Below are 19,934 nucleotides of genomic sequence, written 5' to 3' on the forward strand. Positions count from 1 at the left end.
TCCAGGTGAAGACGACACTAGCTGAGGGGTGGTCACTGTGATAGCCTCACTCCTCTGGTGACAGATTTGCTGTCCTGGTTCCGTGGCTTGGAATTGCGGTTAATGTAATGGACAGCAGACATTCGCAGCTCTCAATGTGTTTTAGAAATGAGATTTTTAAAGGAAAGAAGCTCAAGGCAGTCATAATTTAAGCTTCATATATAAATGTCCAACTCAGATGATCAGATACAAACTCCAAGTTCTGAATGAAGTCTTGACTCTAAGAAGACCCACCCTTAAAAAACATTTGGAGTTATTGATACATTTCATACATAATTTTAAAAGATGGAAGTGCACTTAAAAATGATAAGTCAGGATAGAAGAGAAAGTTTTAATATCTAAAAACAAGTGCTATTAGGATGCACTGTTATGATCAACTAAATTCATTCAATTCATTTATTAATTCCACACTTACTGGGTGAATGCAGGATAACTAAGAAGCTTAAGGAGAAAAGTGAAATTGTGTGTGCGCTGGTGCTACCATATAGGGCTGAATGGGCAGGGCTGTGTCCCTGAGACAATATGGGCATGGCTGGACGTGGGAGCTGAACGCCAGGCCTAGATCTGCCATTCAGGAGCCAGAGCTGCCAAATTGGGTCCTCTGTCTATGACATGGGATGACAGGACACTACACCCACACGCCCTGTGGGTGAAGGGGAGGAGACAATAAGCTGGGCAGGACAAGTGCTCTGTGCCTGTTGCTATCACCGTTCTTCTGCGCTTTCTTGAACACTGCCAATGCATAAGCTGTGATTTTAAAATCACTAATTAAAGGTTTTCAAAATTTCAAATACATTTTTAAAAGGTGCAACTGAAACAAATAAATCCATCAGAGTGGAGCTGGTTTTGTAGCCCTGTCTCCTCAGTTGAGAGTGAGTGAGCTGCTCATCAGAGAGGTCTACAGTAAATTCCTGCATCCTTCTGGGCACTTCACTGGGACCCACAGACAGGGTCCACTGTTACTTTAACAGAAGAAAGCTAAGAACCATGACGGGCTCCAGGGACCCCCTAAAACAGATTTAGGGGCTGTGGCCCAGGACCAGCCCAGGCGCCTCACAAAGGAAAGGGTGAGGCCAGCTTCCCAGGAAAGGCGATTCCTCTTGGGCCAGAAAAATGCTCCCAAGGCATTTTCAATGTCCTATTCATTTAATCTTTTCAACTGCTATGTGTGGAAATATTATCCCCACTGACCAGATACAAACCTCAGGTCCACATGGCTAAGTGATTTGCCAGAGATCAAAATCCTGAGTGGCAGAACATGGCCGGAAATCCATGACCACAGCTACACTTTTCATTTTGGAGCTTCGAGTTTTAGCACACTTGCAATTTGGGGCAAGCTATTTTCACCTTTGTTTTGGCCACAGATAACTTATCCTATAAGGAGAGTCTAAAATGACTTAAACACTACAAAATTCCATTCAAAACAGAGTAATTTTACTTTAGCTTGGTAACAGACACAGTGATGTATAATTTTACAGAGAAAAGCTACATAGAAGAATAATACAAACTGTAGAGGAAATAAGAAAATGCCTATACATTTCATACACCTTCATTGTGGAGTTACACCTGTAAACTACTCTGCAGATATGAGGTACAGAATGGAGGTATTTCTAGTCCAATTTTCTACCAGACTCAGAAATTCCCTCCCCAACATTTCTGACAATAAACACCTACCTTGCATGAAAAACTTAAAACGGTTTTGAAAGTCAAGGTTTAAAAGTCAGCAGTCCCCACTGTCCTCTCTAGCTGTGTCCCTCCCTCATGGCCACAGAACCACAAGAGCCCTATGGTGTGTGGTTTGTTTACAACCTTCTTAAACTGGGGCCACTACGACTGCATCTAATGCTGCAAAAGTAACCTGGCCTGGAACTAGTAAGCGATTACAGAAAGATGCTGGATACAAGGTTAATGTACAAATGGTCAACTGCTTTCCTACAGACCAGCAATAAACAAGTAAAATTTGAAATTAAATACACAATACCATTTACAGTAGCACCTCCCAAACTACTTACATATAAATCTAACAAACTATAGACAAGATCTATATGAGGAACACTATTAAACTTTGATGAAAGATACAAAAAACTAAATAAATGGAGAGATATTCCATATTCATGGACAGCAGAACTCAACTTTTGCCAAGATGTCAGTTCTTCCTAATTTCATCTATAGATTCAATGCAATCTCAATAAAAATCCCAGCAACTTATTTTGTGGATATTAACAAAGTGATTCTACAGTTAATACAGAAAGGCAAAAGATCAAAAATAGCAAACACAGTATTGAAAGAGAAGAGCAAAGTTGGAGGACTGACATTATTTGACTTCCAGGATTACTATAAAGCTAAAGCAATCAAGAAAATGTGATATTGGTGAAAGAACAAATAGGTCAATTAAAGAACTCGAAAGTAGACCCACATGAAATATAGTTAACTGATCTTAGACAAAAGAGCAAAGGCAATACAACTGTGAAAAGACAGATTTTTCAACTGGTGGTACAGAAGCAACTGTACATCTGCAGGCAAAAAAATAAAAAATGAATCAAGACACAGACCTTATCTCCTTCACAAAAATTAACTTAAAACGGATCATAGACTTAAAGGTAAAATTTGAAACTATAAAATCTAGCTGGCCTTGGGTTTGATGGTGACTTTTAAGATACAACACCAAAGTCACAATCCATAAAACAGGAAATCAATAAGCTGGATTTTATTAAAATTAAAAACTTCTGCTCTGTAGAAGAATGAAAAGGCAAGCCATGAAATGGAAGAAAATATTTTCAAAAGGCCTATCAGGTAAAGGACTAGTGTCTAAAATACAACAAGAATTCCCAAAATTTAACAATAAGAAAACAAAACCCAATTAAACAAACAAGCCAAAGGCCTTTATGGACACCTCACCAAAGAAGATATACAGATGGTAAATAAGCATATGAAAAGGTGCTACACATCATAAGTCATCAGAAACAATGAGATACCACTAGGCTACTATTAGAAAGGCCACAATCCAGAACACTGGCAACACCAAATTCTGGAGAGGATGTGGGGCAACAAGAACTCACATTCATTGCTAGTGGGAATGCAAAATGGGACAGCCACATTGGAAGACAGTTTGCCTGTACCTTATAAAACTAAACACACTCTTACCATACAATCCAGGAATGCACTCCTTGGTATCTACGCACAGGAGTTGAAAACTTATATCCACTCAAAAACCTGCACATGGGTGTTTAGAGCAGCGTTATTCATTACTGCCAAAACCTGAAAGCACCCACGATGTTCTTCAGTAGGTGAATGGGTTACTAAACTGGTACACCCAGACAAGGAAATATTTGCTGCTAAAAAAAAATGAGCTATCAAGCCATAAAAACACATGGAGGAAACTTAAATGCATATTACTAAGTGAAAGGAGCCAACCTCAAAAGGCTATGAACTGTATGATTTCAACTATATGACAATACTGGAAAAGTTGAAAATATGGAGACAATAAAAATATGAGTGGTTGCTTGGGGTTGGTGGGGGAGGGAGAACGAACAGAAAGGGCACAGAGGATTTTTAGGGCAATAAAACTATTCACTATGATACTGTAATGGTGATTACCTGTCATTATGCATTTGTCCAAACCTGTAGAATGCATGACATCAAGGTGAACCTAAATATCAAGTCCCTAAACTAGGGACTCAGGTGACGAGGCTGTGTTAATGCAGGTTCATCAACCATAACACGTGCATCACCTTGCTGGGGGATGTTGACAGCGGGGAGGCTATGCGTGTATATGGTGTATCTCTGTACCTTCTTCTCCATTTTGCTGTGAATCTGTCACTGCTCTAAAAAAGAAACTCTATGAATAATTTTTTTTAAGTGACCTGCTCTGTCTGGCGAGCTGGTTCTTGGGTGTCGTATGTCTCACTGGGGTTGCTGGCAGTGTGGGTCAAATCACTGACTCATGTCAAGTGACTTGTTGAGTCATGTCTCTGGAACATTTTTACATTTACAGTTGCCAAGACAGATCACCCACATCCTGTCTTACTATATTTTCCCCCAAACTAAATCCAGGGCTTGACATTTATTCCACTGAATTTAGTCTTGCTCGAGTTAGACCAGCCCATGAAGCCCTTGCTGATGTCCCAACAACTGCACCCCACCCAGCTCTGTGCAAGCTTCTATAAAAGGAAACCTCCTTCAAGGCTCACAGAAAAGAAAGGAAACCTGAATACTGAAAGTGCAAAAGGAAGTTGTGTCAGTGAGTCCTTTTTCTCCCCAGTCACCAGATGTAGAAATGGAGCTGCATTTACTGACCTGCCCCCTGCTTCAACAGCTCAGCTGCTGAATTGGCTGCCGTCTGGGGAGAACTTTCTGCTATTTCCTCCAATGGATCTGTAGGAAGGGGCAAGAAAATACAGAAATGAGTCCTGCTCCTGACCAAGAATCCTCATGACAAAGTTAGACAATTTGATGACAGAATTCCCAGATGGTGACATGCAATGGTTTTGCAGAGTCAAGAGTTTCTCTTTGGGACAATAATTCGGCCCATAGAAACCATGATCACATTCTGAATAAAAGTAGAGATGACAAGGCCTAACAAAATATTTTTCTAATCACCAAATTAGTCATATGAACAATGACACTTTGAAAAGTAAATCACATTTACCTATATATTAAGTTAGACCATTTTTATGTGAAGTTGTGACTGCTTAGGAAAGTGGGACATACGGTCACATCGCCCTGACATGCTGTGGGTGTTATTGAATTTCATTATGGATATTGTTTAACAAACATAAGAGTAAAAAGAACAGTGCATCCATCATCTAAGTTCAACAACATCAACATTTTGCCCATTCTGTAGAAACGTAAAAATTAAATGTCAATGACCCTGAAGCCTTCTTTGTCTGAGGGTTTTATATTTTTAAACTACAGAATATTTGCTCTATAGAAATCTTTCATCAAAATCCATGATGTAAAGCTATCTGGGAGCTGTCAGTGAAGTAGAATCTCCTCTTCTCTCCTTAATTTGGATGAACTCATTGGCCTTTTCTTGGGTTCAACCAAGAGAATACGAAAAAACTTCCAGTCTTATTATTTTTCTCAGTGGGTCTTCATGGATCTCTAAAACCGGTGGCCTTGACTGCAGACAATCTACACAGAGCCTGACTAGCACTGAGGACCCCTTACCTCTCTCTGGGATAAGCAGCTTGCACGGCAAGGCCAAGGGCGTGATGGAATGCTGGCACACCAAGGCCGTCAGGCTCCCTGCAAAGTGGACAGACAGCAAACAAGAGTCAACAACTGCTGTAGATGTTGTGTGCTCAGCCAATTTATCAGCTGGAATGAAACGGATGCAAAGGCTGAGCCCTTATCTTTTTAGCAACTGGTGTGTTAGATTAGTGTGCAGCTTTGTGTAAAACTTCAAAGAAGTATAAAGTTCCACAAGATAGTTGAGAGGTAAGTAAATGGAACTGTTGATCATTCTTATCATAGACACATCATTACCAAATTATAAAGACTAAAGCATACAGTTTGTTGGATCTTGAATCAGGAGGGTTGACATCAAGCCAACTCCAACTTTAACCATATATATTACCCCTGCACAATGCTTCTTAACAAAGCTCTAATAACAATGATGCCTAAGGCTGCACTGTGCTTTGTGTGGATTGCTCAAGTCATCTTTCCAACAAGCTCGTGAGGTAGGGAAGGCTCCCAATTTGCAGGGAAGGGAGGGTGCTCTGTTGGGAGCTCTGTGTTGTTCCTTGTGCTGTGGGATAGGGTCACACTGGAGCTCCAACCTTCTCAGGACTTACCTGCCTGCCAACTAGGATAGAATCTTATTGACGTCTGTAATTCCTACGTCTGATATGGTGCTTTTCATTTGTTTGGTTTTGACAGAGCTTTTAAGAACAACTTCAAATCTAGTTTATCTTAAAGATAATAATGCAGATCAGCAGGATTTCAGAACTGGGGACTGAAATATGAGTAAACCACCATAAGAGTGATGGTCCCAAATCTCAGGTCAGTGAGTAGAGGCAATCCAGGCCTCATGAGTTCAGAACATTGACAGCAACCTCTCAAGCAACTCACCGAAATATGGTTCATTCGAGCACCCTTTCAACCGCACTCCCTTCGGGGTACACTCGATCAAAAAGTGCCGGACGAGTTCATTGGCCAAATCTCCAGCTGTGGCAAGAAATTTAAAGAAAGAAGAATTTTTTGAAAATGGGAGCATGGGAGAATTCAATAGAGAGAACATAAAAGCCAGGAGCTACAGTTGAAAAGGCTCTTCTCTGAATACGAGTCCAGCCACTGCAAAAGAGGCTGCCAAGAACCATCTTCGTCCTAGGAATGGTAGCCGGGCTGCAGGACAGCTGGATGAGCACAGGCTAGGCCAGATACAGGGCGGCAACCCTTGCAATGACAGTGTGGGGGCTGGAGAGGTCCCTTGGGAGAGGCCCTCAAACATTGTGCAAGAATCCCCAACGAAGGGAATGAGCTTGCAGCTAAGAATGAGGATCATGAATCTCCAGCTGAATCCCCTCCCAAAGAGGAGAGGTGAGAAAGGCTCAGACACAAAATGATACCTATAATGAATCGCTGAAAAGAGCTGGAAGAAGGTCAGTCTTCTGGGTGGGATTTAACCAGGAGCCTGTATCTTTAAAACCTTCCAGAAAGTAAGCACTCAGCTGCACGGGAGCAGCACTCTACCACATTGCTATTAATAGTAAACAGTGCATCTGCTTTAGGCCAGCCCATGAGTCCAAAGAGAAAACACATCATAAAAAGCCACTGAATGGCAAAACTATCTGAGAGTGGAAAAGTACAAACAGCACAACCAAAAGAACAAGAAGTCACTGCCCTATGCTAATGAGTCCAACAGACCTTCACAGTGTGCTGTATTTCTGGGATCCAGTGCTTCCTTCATCACCCTCCATTGGGGCATGTCTGCCTAAACTTCTAATATTTCTGGTGTTGGAAACCTCCTGGCAGCAAGATCCACTGGAGTTGGGCTTGGTCCCCAGGGCCTTGCCCACAGTAGGCTTCCAAAAGATGTTTATAAACATGACAAATATCACTGTGTCAGCATTTCACAAGGGCAGTAAAGTTTGCAGAAAAGGAAATGATCAGATTCCATAAAAGGCTGTGTTGAATTAAAGTGGGATAAGAACATATTGACATTCAGTTGTGGGAAGAAAATGACGCCTGGCTTCCAAACTGAAGGGGACACCAAGCGTGGGTCCACTTGTGAGAAATGGCTCAGTGGGAAGTCCTTCTGGCCAGGGCTCTCTGGAGAACAGCATCCAGAACGTCCCTAGCTGTCCCATCTCCAGTTTACTGGAGGTGGTATGGTGAATGGTTGTGGCTCTTTATGACCTGGTAAACTCTTTGCTCAAATCTATCCTTGGATTGTGAAATCTGAATGTCAAATCCAGGGACAAGATGAAGACACAGCAGCCAGATAAGATTTCACCCAGAGGCCACCAACAACACTGGGTTTCCTCAAGTCTGCTATTCTAATATCCCCTATTTTGTTCCTTTCATCTTAAGATTGAGTCCAAAGTCTGTCAGAGAGGCAGGATGCACACACAGAGGTAAAAACAGTTATATACTCTCATCTAGATTCCAAAATGATAATACATGCAGAAATGTTATTTGTCCTTGCTTTAAAACTTTACACGGAAACGAAGGAGCCAACCAAAACCATCCATCATTCCTGCTCTCCCAATAATCTCTCATCTCTGCAGACTCGCCAGATGCTCTTGGTCCTGCGACCCTCTTTCCTGCCATCATCATTATTCAGTTTCAGTCCTCAACAATCAGGTCTAATTCAGCTCTCCAGCTACAAAAGCCCTTATCTCCACTCAGAAATAGCATCGTGTTGGGCTTCTTATGCTGGAATTCTGGATGCTAGAAGATCCTACTTTTCAAGAATTATCTGTCCTTTCTCCCCTACACAACGCCTTCTCTCTACTTCGCTTCAGGACAGTCAGTAGCCACAGGCTTCGGGGCTGAGCTTTGACTAAGCCCTGGGTCTTTCCCAGCCTCACTCCCCACCCCTTCCACTCTCACACCATTACCTGTGCCAAAATGAACCCATCTATGTTTCCCGGAAATGCTACAGCCCTGCCTGAGGCTGGACCTCCTGGCAGCCAAATCATACATTCCACAGAGTGTAACTCCAAGGCGATTTTCTCCAGGAAGCAGGAAGCAGAGGTTTCATCCAAGGATTTGGAAAAATTCTCTCAGGTATTAGGCACAGAGCATGATTAAACCAGGTGGGTGTCTCACTTTTCTATAAACACAGGGAGTTTAAAATCCGAGCTGCTTCTGATTTCCCCACTCCTAGTGAATCAAGCTGTCCTTACTGGGAACCAACGACCTGCAATGTCCCCTCAGTCCACAATTTCCATTTGGGGAGACAGACAGACTGAAAGAATAGCTTCCCTTTCCTTAGTCTAGGCTGCGGCATGGTAGCACACAAAGATGAGTATAATGGGGCAAAAAGGGCAGGGGGAGAAAAAAAAAAGAATAAACTGAAAATCAAGTGTCCACCAACAATAGAATGGATCAATTGGCTGTAGGATTTTCATAAGATAGAAAGCCAGAACTTCCAAAGAGAACAACAGCTACAAGCAATCTTAGAAAAATGATTGGTGGATGCTGGTGAGGTTGTAGAGAAAAAGGAATGCTTTTGCACTGTTGGTGAGAGTGTAAAATAGTTCAGCCATTGTGGAAGACAGCGTGGCGATTCCTCAAAGACCTAGAGGCAGTAATACCATAGGACCCAGCAATCCCATTACTGGGTATTATACCCAAAAGAATAGAAATCCTTCTATTACAGGTTGATGCAAAAGTCATTATGGTTTTTGCCATGATTTTTAATGCAAAAAGGATTCAGGCAGGCATAGTCCTTTACCTGCATTAGAGATCATCTCATGAGTCTAGGCTTATTCTAGTATCACTTTTAATCCATCTAAAAATGCCCTACTGGGTATAGATACAAGAATAGTACTCACAGTATGCTAGTTTTCATATAAAAAATGTGTATTTGCCTGCATTTGGACAGGTAACCAGTGAAAAGACACACACGAATCTACTCCAGATGGCTGCCCAAGGGAGGTGACAGGGTGGTGAGGGGGGTAGAGCCGAAATGAAAGCAAAACGGGCTTAGTGGATGCCTTATCCTATGGTTCTAATTTTTGAACAATGAAATGGATTACCTATTCAAAACAAAAGAAAATAAAATTAACAAATTAATGTTCTTTCTTAAATAAGGTGAAAACTTTGTAAAATATACCTGAAAAAATAAATACTAAGAATAAAATTTGTGAGTATTGTTAAAGTCATCTTTTATTTTATTAGCCTAAAAATAAACCAACAGAGTTTCTCTGTGGATGAGCTGAACAGATCAATAGGGAGCAGTAACCTTACCTTTCTTGTTCAGCTGCAGGACTGAAGGTGGGGGCGTGGCCACCTTCATGGCCAGGCCATAGGCCCCTCGGAAGGAATGGCTGTCTCGAACAATGAATGAGCCCGGCTCCTTGTCCTTCAACATGGCGATGGCTGGAGAAAGGGAGGAGAAAGACAAGAACGTCTGCCGGGTGGACAAAGGTCTATGCCCACTCATAACCTTGGGTAGGTCCTCTTCCCCTTACTCTTTTTGCAAACTGGATCAGTGGGGACCTGGCCAGGATCCCCCTGCTTGGCTGGAAGAACTACGTGTCCATGCAGTTGAGGGACCTTCAGGGAGGTCTCTGTGGTGTCATGTATGTTTCATGGGTGGGCCTGCCTGTTGAGGAGGCAGAAAGGACAGGAACATCCCTCTCTTTAGCTAGACTGAGGTGCCGGGCACTGTCCTGTGGGCTGCCCATGGAAGAACACAGGATTTCTGTTAATCCCACAACACCTGTGATGTCCACATGATGGTCCCCACCTGACAGCCCAGGAAACCAAGGCTCACGCTGAGTAAGAAACAAGACCAGATCCAAATATACACAAAGGGGAGAAACAGGCAGTGGGAGAGAGGCTGTCGCAGCACACCCCGCCTCTGCTTGGACACTGCCCCCTGTGGCATTTTTCTTAAAGATTTTAGAACATGAGAACATGAACTCTTTCAACAGCATAAAAGGAAAGAAGTTTTTTTGTTGTTGTTGTTGTTTTTTTTTTTTTGAGATGGAGTCTCGCTCTGTTGCCCAGGCTAGAGTGCAGTGGCATGGTCTCGGCTCACTGCAACCTCCACTTCCTGGGTTCAAGCGATTCTCCTGCCTCAGCCTCCGGAGTAGCTGGGACTACAGGCGCGTGCCACCACGTCTGGCTAATTTTTTGTATTTTTGGTAGAGATGGGGTTTCACCATGTTAGCCAGGATGGTCTTGATCTCCTGACCTCATGATCCACCCGCCTCAGCCTCCCGAAGTGCTGGGATTACAGGTGTGAGCCACTGCGCCCGGCCAGGAAAGAAGTTTCTAATTACACTTTCTGATGATAGAAAGGGCATACCCAAAATGTTACTGAAAATTTAATACAAATTCCAAGATTCACCAAGGAAGTAACAAAAACCTGGCCTGCAGGTGGCCCCCTATCCCGTGGCTCCATGGCTGATGTGGCCAAATGGGCCCAGCCTGGATGGGGCTGAGGACACATTCCCCATGTGCCCGCCAACCCAGGGCCTCGCACAGTGGGTCACCCAGCTTCCCTGGTGAGGCTGGTAGGCATTCAACTAATCATAATCATTGCTTCAAAAAATCTCTCTCCTTCATGGCCAAAATCTAGCATTTCCAAGAAGAGGGAGTGGGTTAGGGTAATAGTAACCTCAACTCGATACTGCCCAGACAAGCCAGAGTGTTCCCTGATAACTAGACTACATCTCAGAATTTCTTTTCTAGACATTTACTCTTTATTTTAAAAAAGGGGGAAAACTGGGGATTTAGAGTATAAAGTTATACATAATTACAGCCATGGAAATGCTGCCTTTCTGGAATGCCAAAGGCTCTGTCTGGAAGCGATCAGGGCGCAGAACATGAACCAGTAAGTGGTGGGATGCCCCCGGCATGCCTCAGTAAATACCTCCACGGCGCACTCCCACAGAGGCCCCTCACATGCCCCCAGGCCTGCCCGGACCCACAGCCAAGGCATCTGTCTGGCCATAGGATGAAACGAATGGTTTCTTTTACACATTTTTCAATGTCTGCACCGTGGCCCTGTGCACAGGATGAGGGCACAGGGAGGAGCTCAACATGCCCCTGGGGATGAAGCAGGAGCTTCTAAACAGCACGCAGTGGGAAGGATGGGCAGGAAAACACAGGCAGGCTTACCGTGCATGCCCGAGACTGCTGGTAGCTCCAGCCAGGCCTGCAGCCGCCCATGCAAGGGACCCAGGGCTGGGTGGGGGGCCTCCTGGGGCAGGGCACAGGCCCTGGGAATAAACCCTGAATTCTGGTGCACGTTTTCTCACAGCATAGTCTATAAACTTGGGGGCTGAACGTGCATGACATTTTTTCAGTTTTTAATTTTTATTTTTTTGAGATAGGCTCTCTCACTCTGTTGCCCAGACTGAAGTACAGTGACACAATCATAGCTCACTGCAGCCTCAACCTCCTGGGCCCAAGCGATCCTCCCACCTCAGCTTCCTGAGTAGCTGGGACTACAAGTGTACACCACCACACCCAGCTAATTTTTAAAAATTTTTGGTAGACACTGGGTCTCACTATGTTGCCCAGGCTGGCCTTAAACTCCTGGGCTCAAGTGATCCTCCCACCTCAGCTTCCCTAAGTGCTGGGATTATAGGAGTGAGTCACTGCGCCGGGCCTACTTTTTTGTTTTCTCTAAGTAGGACAAAAGATCACTTACATTTTGTTTCAACTGTGATATACCTCAGAGCTTTTCTTTTTGTAAGTCATGGTTCTACTTCTCTGTGGTAAATAAAGTGTAGAAGCCTCACAGGACTGAGACTTTGGGCACCTGTGGATGGCAGTGGAAGGAACACGGGCTTTGCTCCTACCGGTTCTCCCCAGGCCAGGAGGGAAGCCCCAGCTGCCAGGCTGCAGGGGTGCAAGGGGGCTGTGCTCTCCTGCACAGGCAATGGGAGTAAGAGGAGAATTTTAGACCCGCTGTTTTTCCACACAGAAGTAGGCTGAGGAGCCTGGTGTGCTGAAGTTGGAAAAACAAGCGTCCACACACCGCACACAGCAGCTGCGTGCTCCACCCTGGCACTGGCATCGCATTCCTCACCTGGAGACAGGGATGAGGGGAGGGGAGGCAAGGGAGTCTCCTCGCACCTTCTCACACTGTCTCGCCCTGCATCTGGAGAAGCATCTGGAGAAGCAACACCCCAGAAGTACAACTGGGACAGTAGTACTTAATTTTGATTTTACTTTAAGGTCCTCTTTTCCTCCTGAGGTATTTTTCTATTAGCTTTAGGAAACCTCAAGGAATTAAGTATGTGACAAATTGCACTCCCAAAGAGGTTATCTGGGTGTTTTTTTTCCTCCTGCATCACCCTGAAATGTCATTGTAGCTTTTCTAGAAAAAGGCATATCTGACAGTTAAAATCCAAATAAATGACACCCAAGGGCAGCCTTCTGCTGTTTGGAGACTCTGACACAGGCAGTAGAAGGTTCGTCTGCACAGGTCTCTTCTATATAAAATATGTAGAAAATGAAGGTTATCCTTTTAGAGCTCAGCTGGAAAAACCAACACTCGATGCACGTGTTGGCCATCCTGAGATGGGGTCCTCCCAGCAAACCTTCTACAATGTGTGCTGAAGATCAAGCACATGCCAACAGCAGCCCCTACACGTACTGCACATCCACATCCACTTATCCTGCATCTACCAGGCCCCAGCAAGGGCAGGTACCTTCCACATGGCACTGCTCTCAGCAACCCCCCGCGGCAGGCTCGAACCTTGCTACCCTGCCGAGGAAGCCAGCAGTGCACTCCAACCCAAATCTGTCTATTTCAGATCCCCCCTGCTACAATGACATTGCACAATGAGAGAAGGGGGCATCCAGCCCCACACATCGCCCTGCCCTAGAAGACGGCACCAACAGAGTGGAAGGGTCTGTCCAGAATCTCTTAGGTGCTGGATAGGCACCTCTCAGTCTGGCCAGCTGGAGGAGGTGCCGAGGCACTGGGGGCCACAGTCATCGGGATTCTTGAGACACAAGCAGGGGCCTGGGTGGTGGCAACAGGCACACAGCATCCGGCCGCAGAGGGGCCCTCGGCCATGGTGAGCAGTGTTTCACAAAGGCCAATTCAGGGAAATGAAGGTCTTTCCAGGCCACGGGCTTTTTTTTCTCTCTCTTCCACTTAAAGTGACAATCGCTTCTTTGAGATCATAAGAGATGCACATTCTTACCATTTCTATCATCTACATAACTGAATAGCAGAATTTCAGTGGAGAGCTGGACAGAGCTATTTTTCTGCCACTCAACTATTCATTTCTAGGCATTCCTGAGGCATCTTCATAAGGAGAGAGCTTGATTTTCTTCTGAAGTTGAGATAAAGAGGCACAGAGGAGCCAAGTGGGTCTCCTGCTGACTGCGGGCAGCTTGTCATTTCTCACCGCTTTAAACCAACCCATTCCCTCTTTCACTCCAGCCTCCACCAGGTGGCCGCCGGGATTCACTTTGGTTCCTAGGAATCCTGACTCCGTCTTCCAGGCACTGGAGGAATGGCCCTGCGCTGCCTTGCCAGTCACACACCATCTCTTCCGAGGTATATCCCAGAAGCAACAAACTCTATGCACTGCCAAAATGAGGTATCCAGAGGAAGGTACGCTCAGCTGAGACACAGCATCCAGGGAGAAAGGCCATCCCACAGCCGAGGGAAGCACCTTATGAATTCTCCTCATTGCCCAGGGGCTGTCTCCAAGCAGGGCTGCCCAGAAGAGCTTGCTAGCCTTCCTCTCCCACATCTCTTCTATTCATGCTCTGGTAAAAAAGTGATGCTCAAAATATTCAAATATTCATTGCTCAAAAATTAGTATTAATGACTTCAAATTAAAAAAAAAAAAAAAGCCTGACATTGTACCAAGCAGAGAGATGCTCTGCCTGGTTTGTGTGTGAGGCATGTGGTTAAGTCCACAACCAGGTCTCATTATTAAGTGCTTATGTAGGTGTTCACGAACACACAGTGTCCCTGACTTCTCAGAGCAGGGCATCTCTCCTGCTTCCTCACCCTGTCCTCTCTGGTTTCATGGAGATGCAGGAGAGTGTGTCTCCTCCTCACAGTCAGCAGTTGTGGGCTTGCACAAGCCAGTGGCTGGTGCAAGAAGCCAGAAATTACACCCTACACACTGGAATGCTCATGGCTGGGGCCCATTCCTCACCAACTCCCTCATTAGTAGTGAGTTTTCCCCTATAAAAACTTAAAGGTTGTAGCATGTCCCCAGGAGGCATGGAATAATGTGTGGGCCCTGCTCAAACTCAATCCATACGAAGGCCATGGCTGCCCGATGTTCCCACGGCAGGGCCCACCTTCACACAAGGCAGCGAAGCGGACACTAGGGCAGATGCCCAAGGAGGCCCTCATCCTCCCCACATACCTTGTTCTCTTGAAATATCCGCCTTGTACCAGAACTTGGAAGTGTCTTGAACAAATTTCACGATCACAAGTTTATCACCTGGACTATCTGTAAAGCAAAATTTAAAAACAGTGACCATGATGGGCACTTTTCTTCTTGCAACCTCTCATCTGCTGTGATCCCAGAAGTCCAAATCCCATGCCAAGGGCAAGCAAGCGAGCGATGTTCTAAGGAAAGGGAACCCCGCCTTTGAAATGACTGAGTTGGAGGAGGCAGTGACTGTTTTATAACACAAAACAGAACAACAGTACGCTTGGATTGAGCCTTTGCAATACATTCTAAGAATACATAGCAAGGTAGCGAGGAAAGAGAGGTTAAGGTTGGTGTTGTTCAACCCATAGACCACATTGCTTCTTATACACTTGAAATATTTCATAATGACGTTTTGGATGAATTAATTTAATTTGACAAGGAATTTGTTATTTACAAAAAGCCATGTTCCCAAGTGAAATGGAAAGTAGAACCACTGCAAATGTCTGCACTTTCTACAACTGGAAAGAATCCAAGGTGGCCAAACACAGAAGCCAAGAAGAAGAGTGAATGAAAAGCCTGAGCCAGTGCTTGGTTTTGGACGAGGAAAATGGAAAAGTACCCCAACGGCTCTGGATTTTCTCTCCAGGTGCCCGGCCCAGCACTAGAGATATGCCAGCTCAGCTGCAGGTCTGAACTCTTCCCTTCCCAAGTGAATGGACAGAGGGGCCCTTCCAACCAGCTGGAAACACACCTACCTGGCAGAGGTGAGGCCGCTTCTGAAGCCTTGGAAAAGTCGGGAAGGACATTTGGGAAGGGGATACTGATGGTGCTCCCGCTGTGCGGGCTGGAGAAGCCACTGGAGGAGGGGGAGACTGAGCCCAAGGAACGATCCCCCTCCGAGGCCCGCTTCTTCTCAGGGAGGGGCGGCTGCCCGGGCAGGGTCACGCCCTGGCCCTGCAGGCCTGGACTGTGGTGGCTGCTGTGTCCAGGCGCCACCGTGAGAAAGTTGTGGGCCAGGAAGCCATTGTCGGCAGCCCCTGTCGCTGTCAGCGGGATGCTGGGAGTCGGTGACGCTCCATGAGAATTGGCCAGCAAGGCCCCCAGGTCCTCCTCGGGCGGAAGGCCACTTCCCACTGGGGCGGTGCCGAAGCCCAGGAAGGCCTGGCTGCTGGGAGGCGCCAGGGAGTCCGGTGGCTCTGCTAGGGACAGCTCATGGCTGTGGAAAGGAGCCTGGAGCTCTGACGGCGGGAAGCAGGACAGCACTGGGGAGTCCTTCCTGGTACCGGAGAACTCAGCGCTGAGGGGACTTCCGGTGGGCCGGCCGCTCCCCGGCAGGGAAACCGTGGGCTTGGGGCTGCTCTCCACCCACTGGCGTTCTGCAGAAGAGGAGCTGTTCAAAAGACAAGCCGACCAAGACAGCATGTAAGGTACAAAGAGACACCTGAAGACCAGCAAGCGTCACCCACACGGGAAGACAGGGATGGGGAAGTGGGTGCTGAGGCCCTCCAGGCAGCACAGGAGGTATTTTCCAAAATATGTACACTAAGGCCCTCTCTGAGCTCACGCTGCCTGCCTTTCAAGCCCCCACTTCATGCCTGGATGCTGCATCCCGCATGAGGGCACCCAGGGGAGCCGCCCCATGAAGGCCTCCACATGCGCAGATGCTGCTCCCTCGGCCCCTGCGCCTTCCCTCCTGCATCTTCACCGGGTCAAGGCCCTTTCTTCCTTTAAGACGCAGCTCAGGTGTGCACCCACTGGGAAGCCTTTTCCTAGCCCTTGGCCAGCACCTGTGGCCACATACACGTGTGCCCTCCGGAGTAGAAATGCCCTCCCGTCTTGTCCCACAGCACTAGGCAGGGATGCCACCCACATTCATCCCCCGCAGCCGGGCCGTTGGTTCACTGTGGGTTCCCTCCTCCTCGCAGCATGATCCCTCTGCCCCATCTCCTTTATCTGCCAGATACACCATCAGTCCTCAATCCATGCTTGCTAGATGAACCAGCTGATTAACGGATACCACAAAGACTACTGGAAATTACCAACCACTTACGAGTACGGAAAGACAGCTAAAACCACACCACGTGACACATGTATTTCACTAGCAATGGAACACTCATGGGTACAGAGTCTATGTGTAATGTCCTTAAATGAGGGCTCCTCTTTTATTTTAAGGAGAACAGAGGTAGAATTTAAAAAGTTAAATAGGGAGCTATGTGTTCATACAACAAAGCATAAAGAAACTTATTCCTACTCTGAGCAAGTGGAATGGTCTCACGTATGAATTTCCTCAGGGGTAGTATCTTTGTGAAGCAGAAATAGGCCATTTTTCCCTGTTAATACCCACCCTCTCCCACCCCCAGGTCTTTCTGTAAACCAGAAGCCCTCTAAGACTGATTTTTCCTGTATTTCCTGTATGTCCCTATATTTTCTCATATGTCACCACATACACCTGTCTCCGGCGGTAGCAGTGTCGTGCACACAGCCCTGGTCCCCTGCCCCGCCCCATCTTCAGGCCAATCCCTGCCTGGTCTAGCTTCAGCTTCTCTGAAGAGCAAGCCCCCGCTGGTCCCACACGCCTCTCAGCATTCTGGGTCTTTAAGGGGAACTTGTGCCAAGTTTAAAGATCCATCTTCTTACCTCTCTCTCCTCTGCCCAGGGCCGTTGCTGGAAATGGTGCAGGAAGAAGCAAAAGCCTGCTGAAAGGAGGGCGTCGAGGACGCATCAGCCCGGAGCATCGTGGATTTGGGTCCGATGGGGCTCTCTGACATCCCCACAGCGTGAGTGAGCGTCTCAGGGCAGCCTCGTGGTTCTGTAGCGGGAACACAGGAAGCAGAGAGACCTCGGTTGTAGGACTGGAGAAGTCATAATCTCTGCTGCTTTTGCATGTTCCACAAGAAACAGTGTTGACTTTGAGGCTTTCTGTCATCCATGGCCGTACTGAACATGACATCACTACCCGTAATAGGCTGGAGGAGGCGGCCAGCCCTGCACCCACAAGCATGGGTTTATTCTCGCCCATCACTGTTCCCAAAAATAAAGCGACCTAATTCAGTCCCCCACAGTGTCCAGCTCATTACCACGAGCTGGTCATGTGAGGAGATGCACATTGGGCCTCCTGGGCTGGTCCTCCCAGCCCCATCCCCCACAAAGGCTGATGTCCTGTAATGCACTCTCCACTCCATGATCTAGGCTGCACCTCACTTTAGAATCGGCATGGCCTTTCCTCTGCAAACCAGCAGGCGACTTCTCCCAGTAAAGACCATAAGTGCAGGCCCTGCGGCAGCCGGGCGGCCTAGGTGTCCTCCACCTTCCTTTGGTCCCTACCCTCCCCCCAGCTGGTAACTGGGCCATCAACATCGAGCACTATGAGGGTGCAAACCCATGCTGCTGCTTTCCAGGTCAAACCCCGCTGCTTCAAAGGCCACACCGTGGGGTGCAGAAGCCACCCTCGCAGGTGGGCCAGAACGCAAACCTGCTTGTGTCCCATGCCTGAGCCCAGGCACATTCCTCTGACGGAATTTCTGTTTGGCTTCTTGCCCAGCAGCTGCATTATTTCTGGATATTTAAAACATCTTACCTTTCATATTTTTTCTTTTTTTAAACCAGGCTTCAAGAAATGGACAAATCTACCATGGTCAATAAAATAATATTATTAGAAATACCGGTCATTTTGTTTTCTGTTTCAAAACTAATGAGATTGATAAGAGAATATTAATGTAGAAAAAAAAAGTCCATATTATTTATTTCCTGGAGAGGGTATTGAAATTTAGAGATTTCCAAATGATGCTGTTTTCCCTACAACTCACAGGACTATCACCTCACATGCTTGAAATATGTGTTATTTTAATTATACTGAAAAAAAGGCTACCTTCTTTACCCTTCAAATGAAAACCAATAATAAAACTGAATACCAGAATCACACTTTATAAAAATGACATTTACTAAGAATACTCTGAAAGGAATTATCAGCAGCATATGTGATTTCTGAAGATGAAATACCTAGGGGGTTTTCATTAATCCAGGTGCCAATAAGCACTGGTCTGTGGATTATTCAGACCAGTGAGGAATTACATCCAAAAAAGCAAGGGAAAGCCCTGACCACTCAACTAAATTACCTCCACATACAGGATGTAATATCCTGTTTTTTTAAAAAAAAATTGATCTCTACAGAATTTGCACTATCAATTCACAAATGGAATGCACTTCACTGCAATGAGGTAAACAAGCTCCATCTCTACCAAGACAGAATGAACATTCTAAAAATTATATGGTATTCCCACATATGTGAAGTGAAGCACTTTTTCGATCACATGTCATTTCAATATGAACTAAAAATTACTATTTTTATTTAGCACGAATTCTTTTCCTAAGGAAACCTTACAGAATTTTTTTTTTTTTTTTGGAGACGGAGTCTCGCTCTGTCGCCCAGACTGGAGTGCAGTGGCGTGATCTCGACTCACTGCAAGCTCCGCCTCCCGCGTTCACGCCATTCTCCTGCCTCGGCCTCCCGAGTAGCTGGGACTACAGGCACCTGCCACCACACCCGGCTAATTTCTTTTTGTATTTTTAGTAGAGACGGGGTTTCACCATGTTAGCAAGGATGGCTACGATCTCCTGACCTCGTGATCTGCCCGCCTCGGCCTCCCAAAGTGCTGGGATTACAGGTGTGAGCCACCACGCGTGGCCTAGATTTTTAAAATACATTGATCAGCACACAAAATGTCTGGAGTTATGCCAAATTAACAACTATCCTAAGTTATCTAATAGACCTTGGTAGAGAAAAAGTGAACTTTAAATGTTTAATTTTTCATGAAACTTTAAAAACCACACCTTTATATATTGAGGTATAACTAATATACAAAAAACTGGATATGCTTAAAGTAAATAATTCGGTCAGTTTGTCATACGTAAACGTCCATGAAACCATCATCATGATTGAGATAATTAACAGTTACATCATCATTCCAAGAGTTTCCTCCAGCCCCTTCTCCTGCTCATCTGGTTTATGCCACTTTGCTTTAGTGTGCATTTCCTAAAATTCTACATGAATAAAATCATTCATATAAACTCTTTTTTTCCTCTGACTACTTTCACTTAAGAAATTATTTTGAGATTCCGCCACATTGTAGAATGTATACATAGCTCATTGCTTTTCAACAGTGAGTACTTTTCCATTGTATGGACATATCACATTTTCTCTGTCCATTTACCTGTTGATGGACACTTGGGTTGTTGCCATTATGGGGCTGCTACATATAAAGCTGCAATGAATATTTTTAGACACTTTTTTTTTGTACTGACATATGCTTTCACCTCTTTTGGGTGAATACCTAGGAATGGAGTGGCTGGACCATA

At 45.7% G+C, this 19,934-nt stretch overlaps 1 protein-coding gene across 3 annotated transcripts in view; it reads right to left on the minus strand.

The window, feature by feature from the left end:
- The window catches only part of TNS3 (tensin 3), a 307,051-nt gene that overhangs the window by 12,444 nt on the left and 274,673 nt on the right, over positions 1–19,934 (minus strand). For all 3 annotated transcript variants that reach the window (XM_019031413.4, XM_031012945.3, XM_055347356.2), the window contains exons 21-27: positions 17,217–17,388; positions 15,335–15,969; positions 14,568–14,654; positions 9,457–9,588; positions 6,112–6,207; positions 5,209–5,286; positions 4,336–4,413 (exon numbers count right to left, since the gene is read on the minus strand). In XM_019031413.4, the coding sequence (XP_018886958.3) occupies positions 4,336–4,413; positions 5,209–5,286; positions 6,112–6,207; positions 9,457–9,588; positions 14,568–14,654; positions 15,335–15,969; positions 17,217–17,388 (1,278 nt within the window). The remainder of the gene's footprint in view (positions 1–4,335; positions 4,414–5,208; positions 5,287–6,111; positions 6,208–9,456; positions 9,589–14,567; positions 14,655–15,334; positions 15,970–17,216; positions 17,389–19,934) is intronic.

This window comes from Gorilla gorilla, chromosome 6 (assembly GCF_029281585.2).
Source record: "Gorilla gorilla gorilla isolate KB3781 chromosome 6, NHGRI_mGorGor1-v2.1_pri, whole genome shotgun sequence".
In the NCBI taxonomy this organism is placed as follows: domain Eukaryota; kingdom Metazoa; phylum Chordata; class Mammalia; order Primates; family Hominidae; genus Gorilla; species Gorilla gorilla.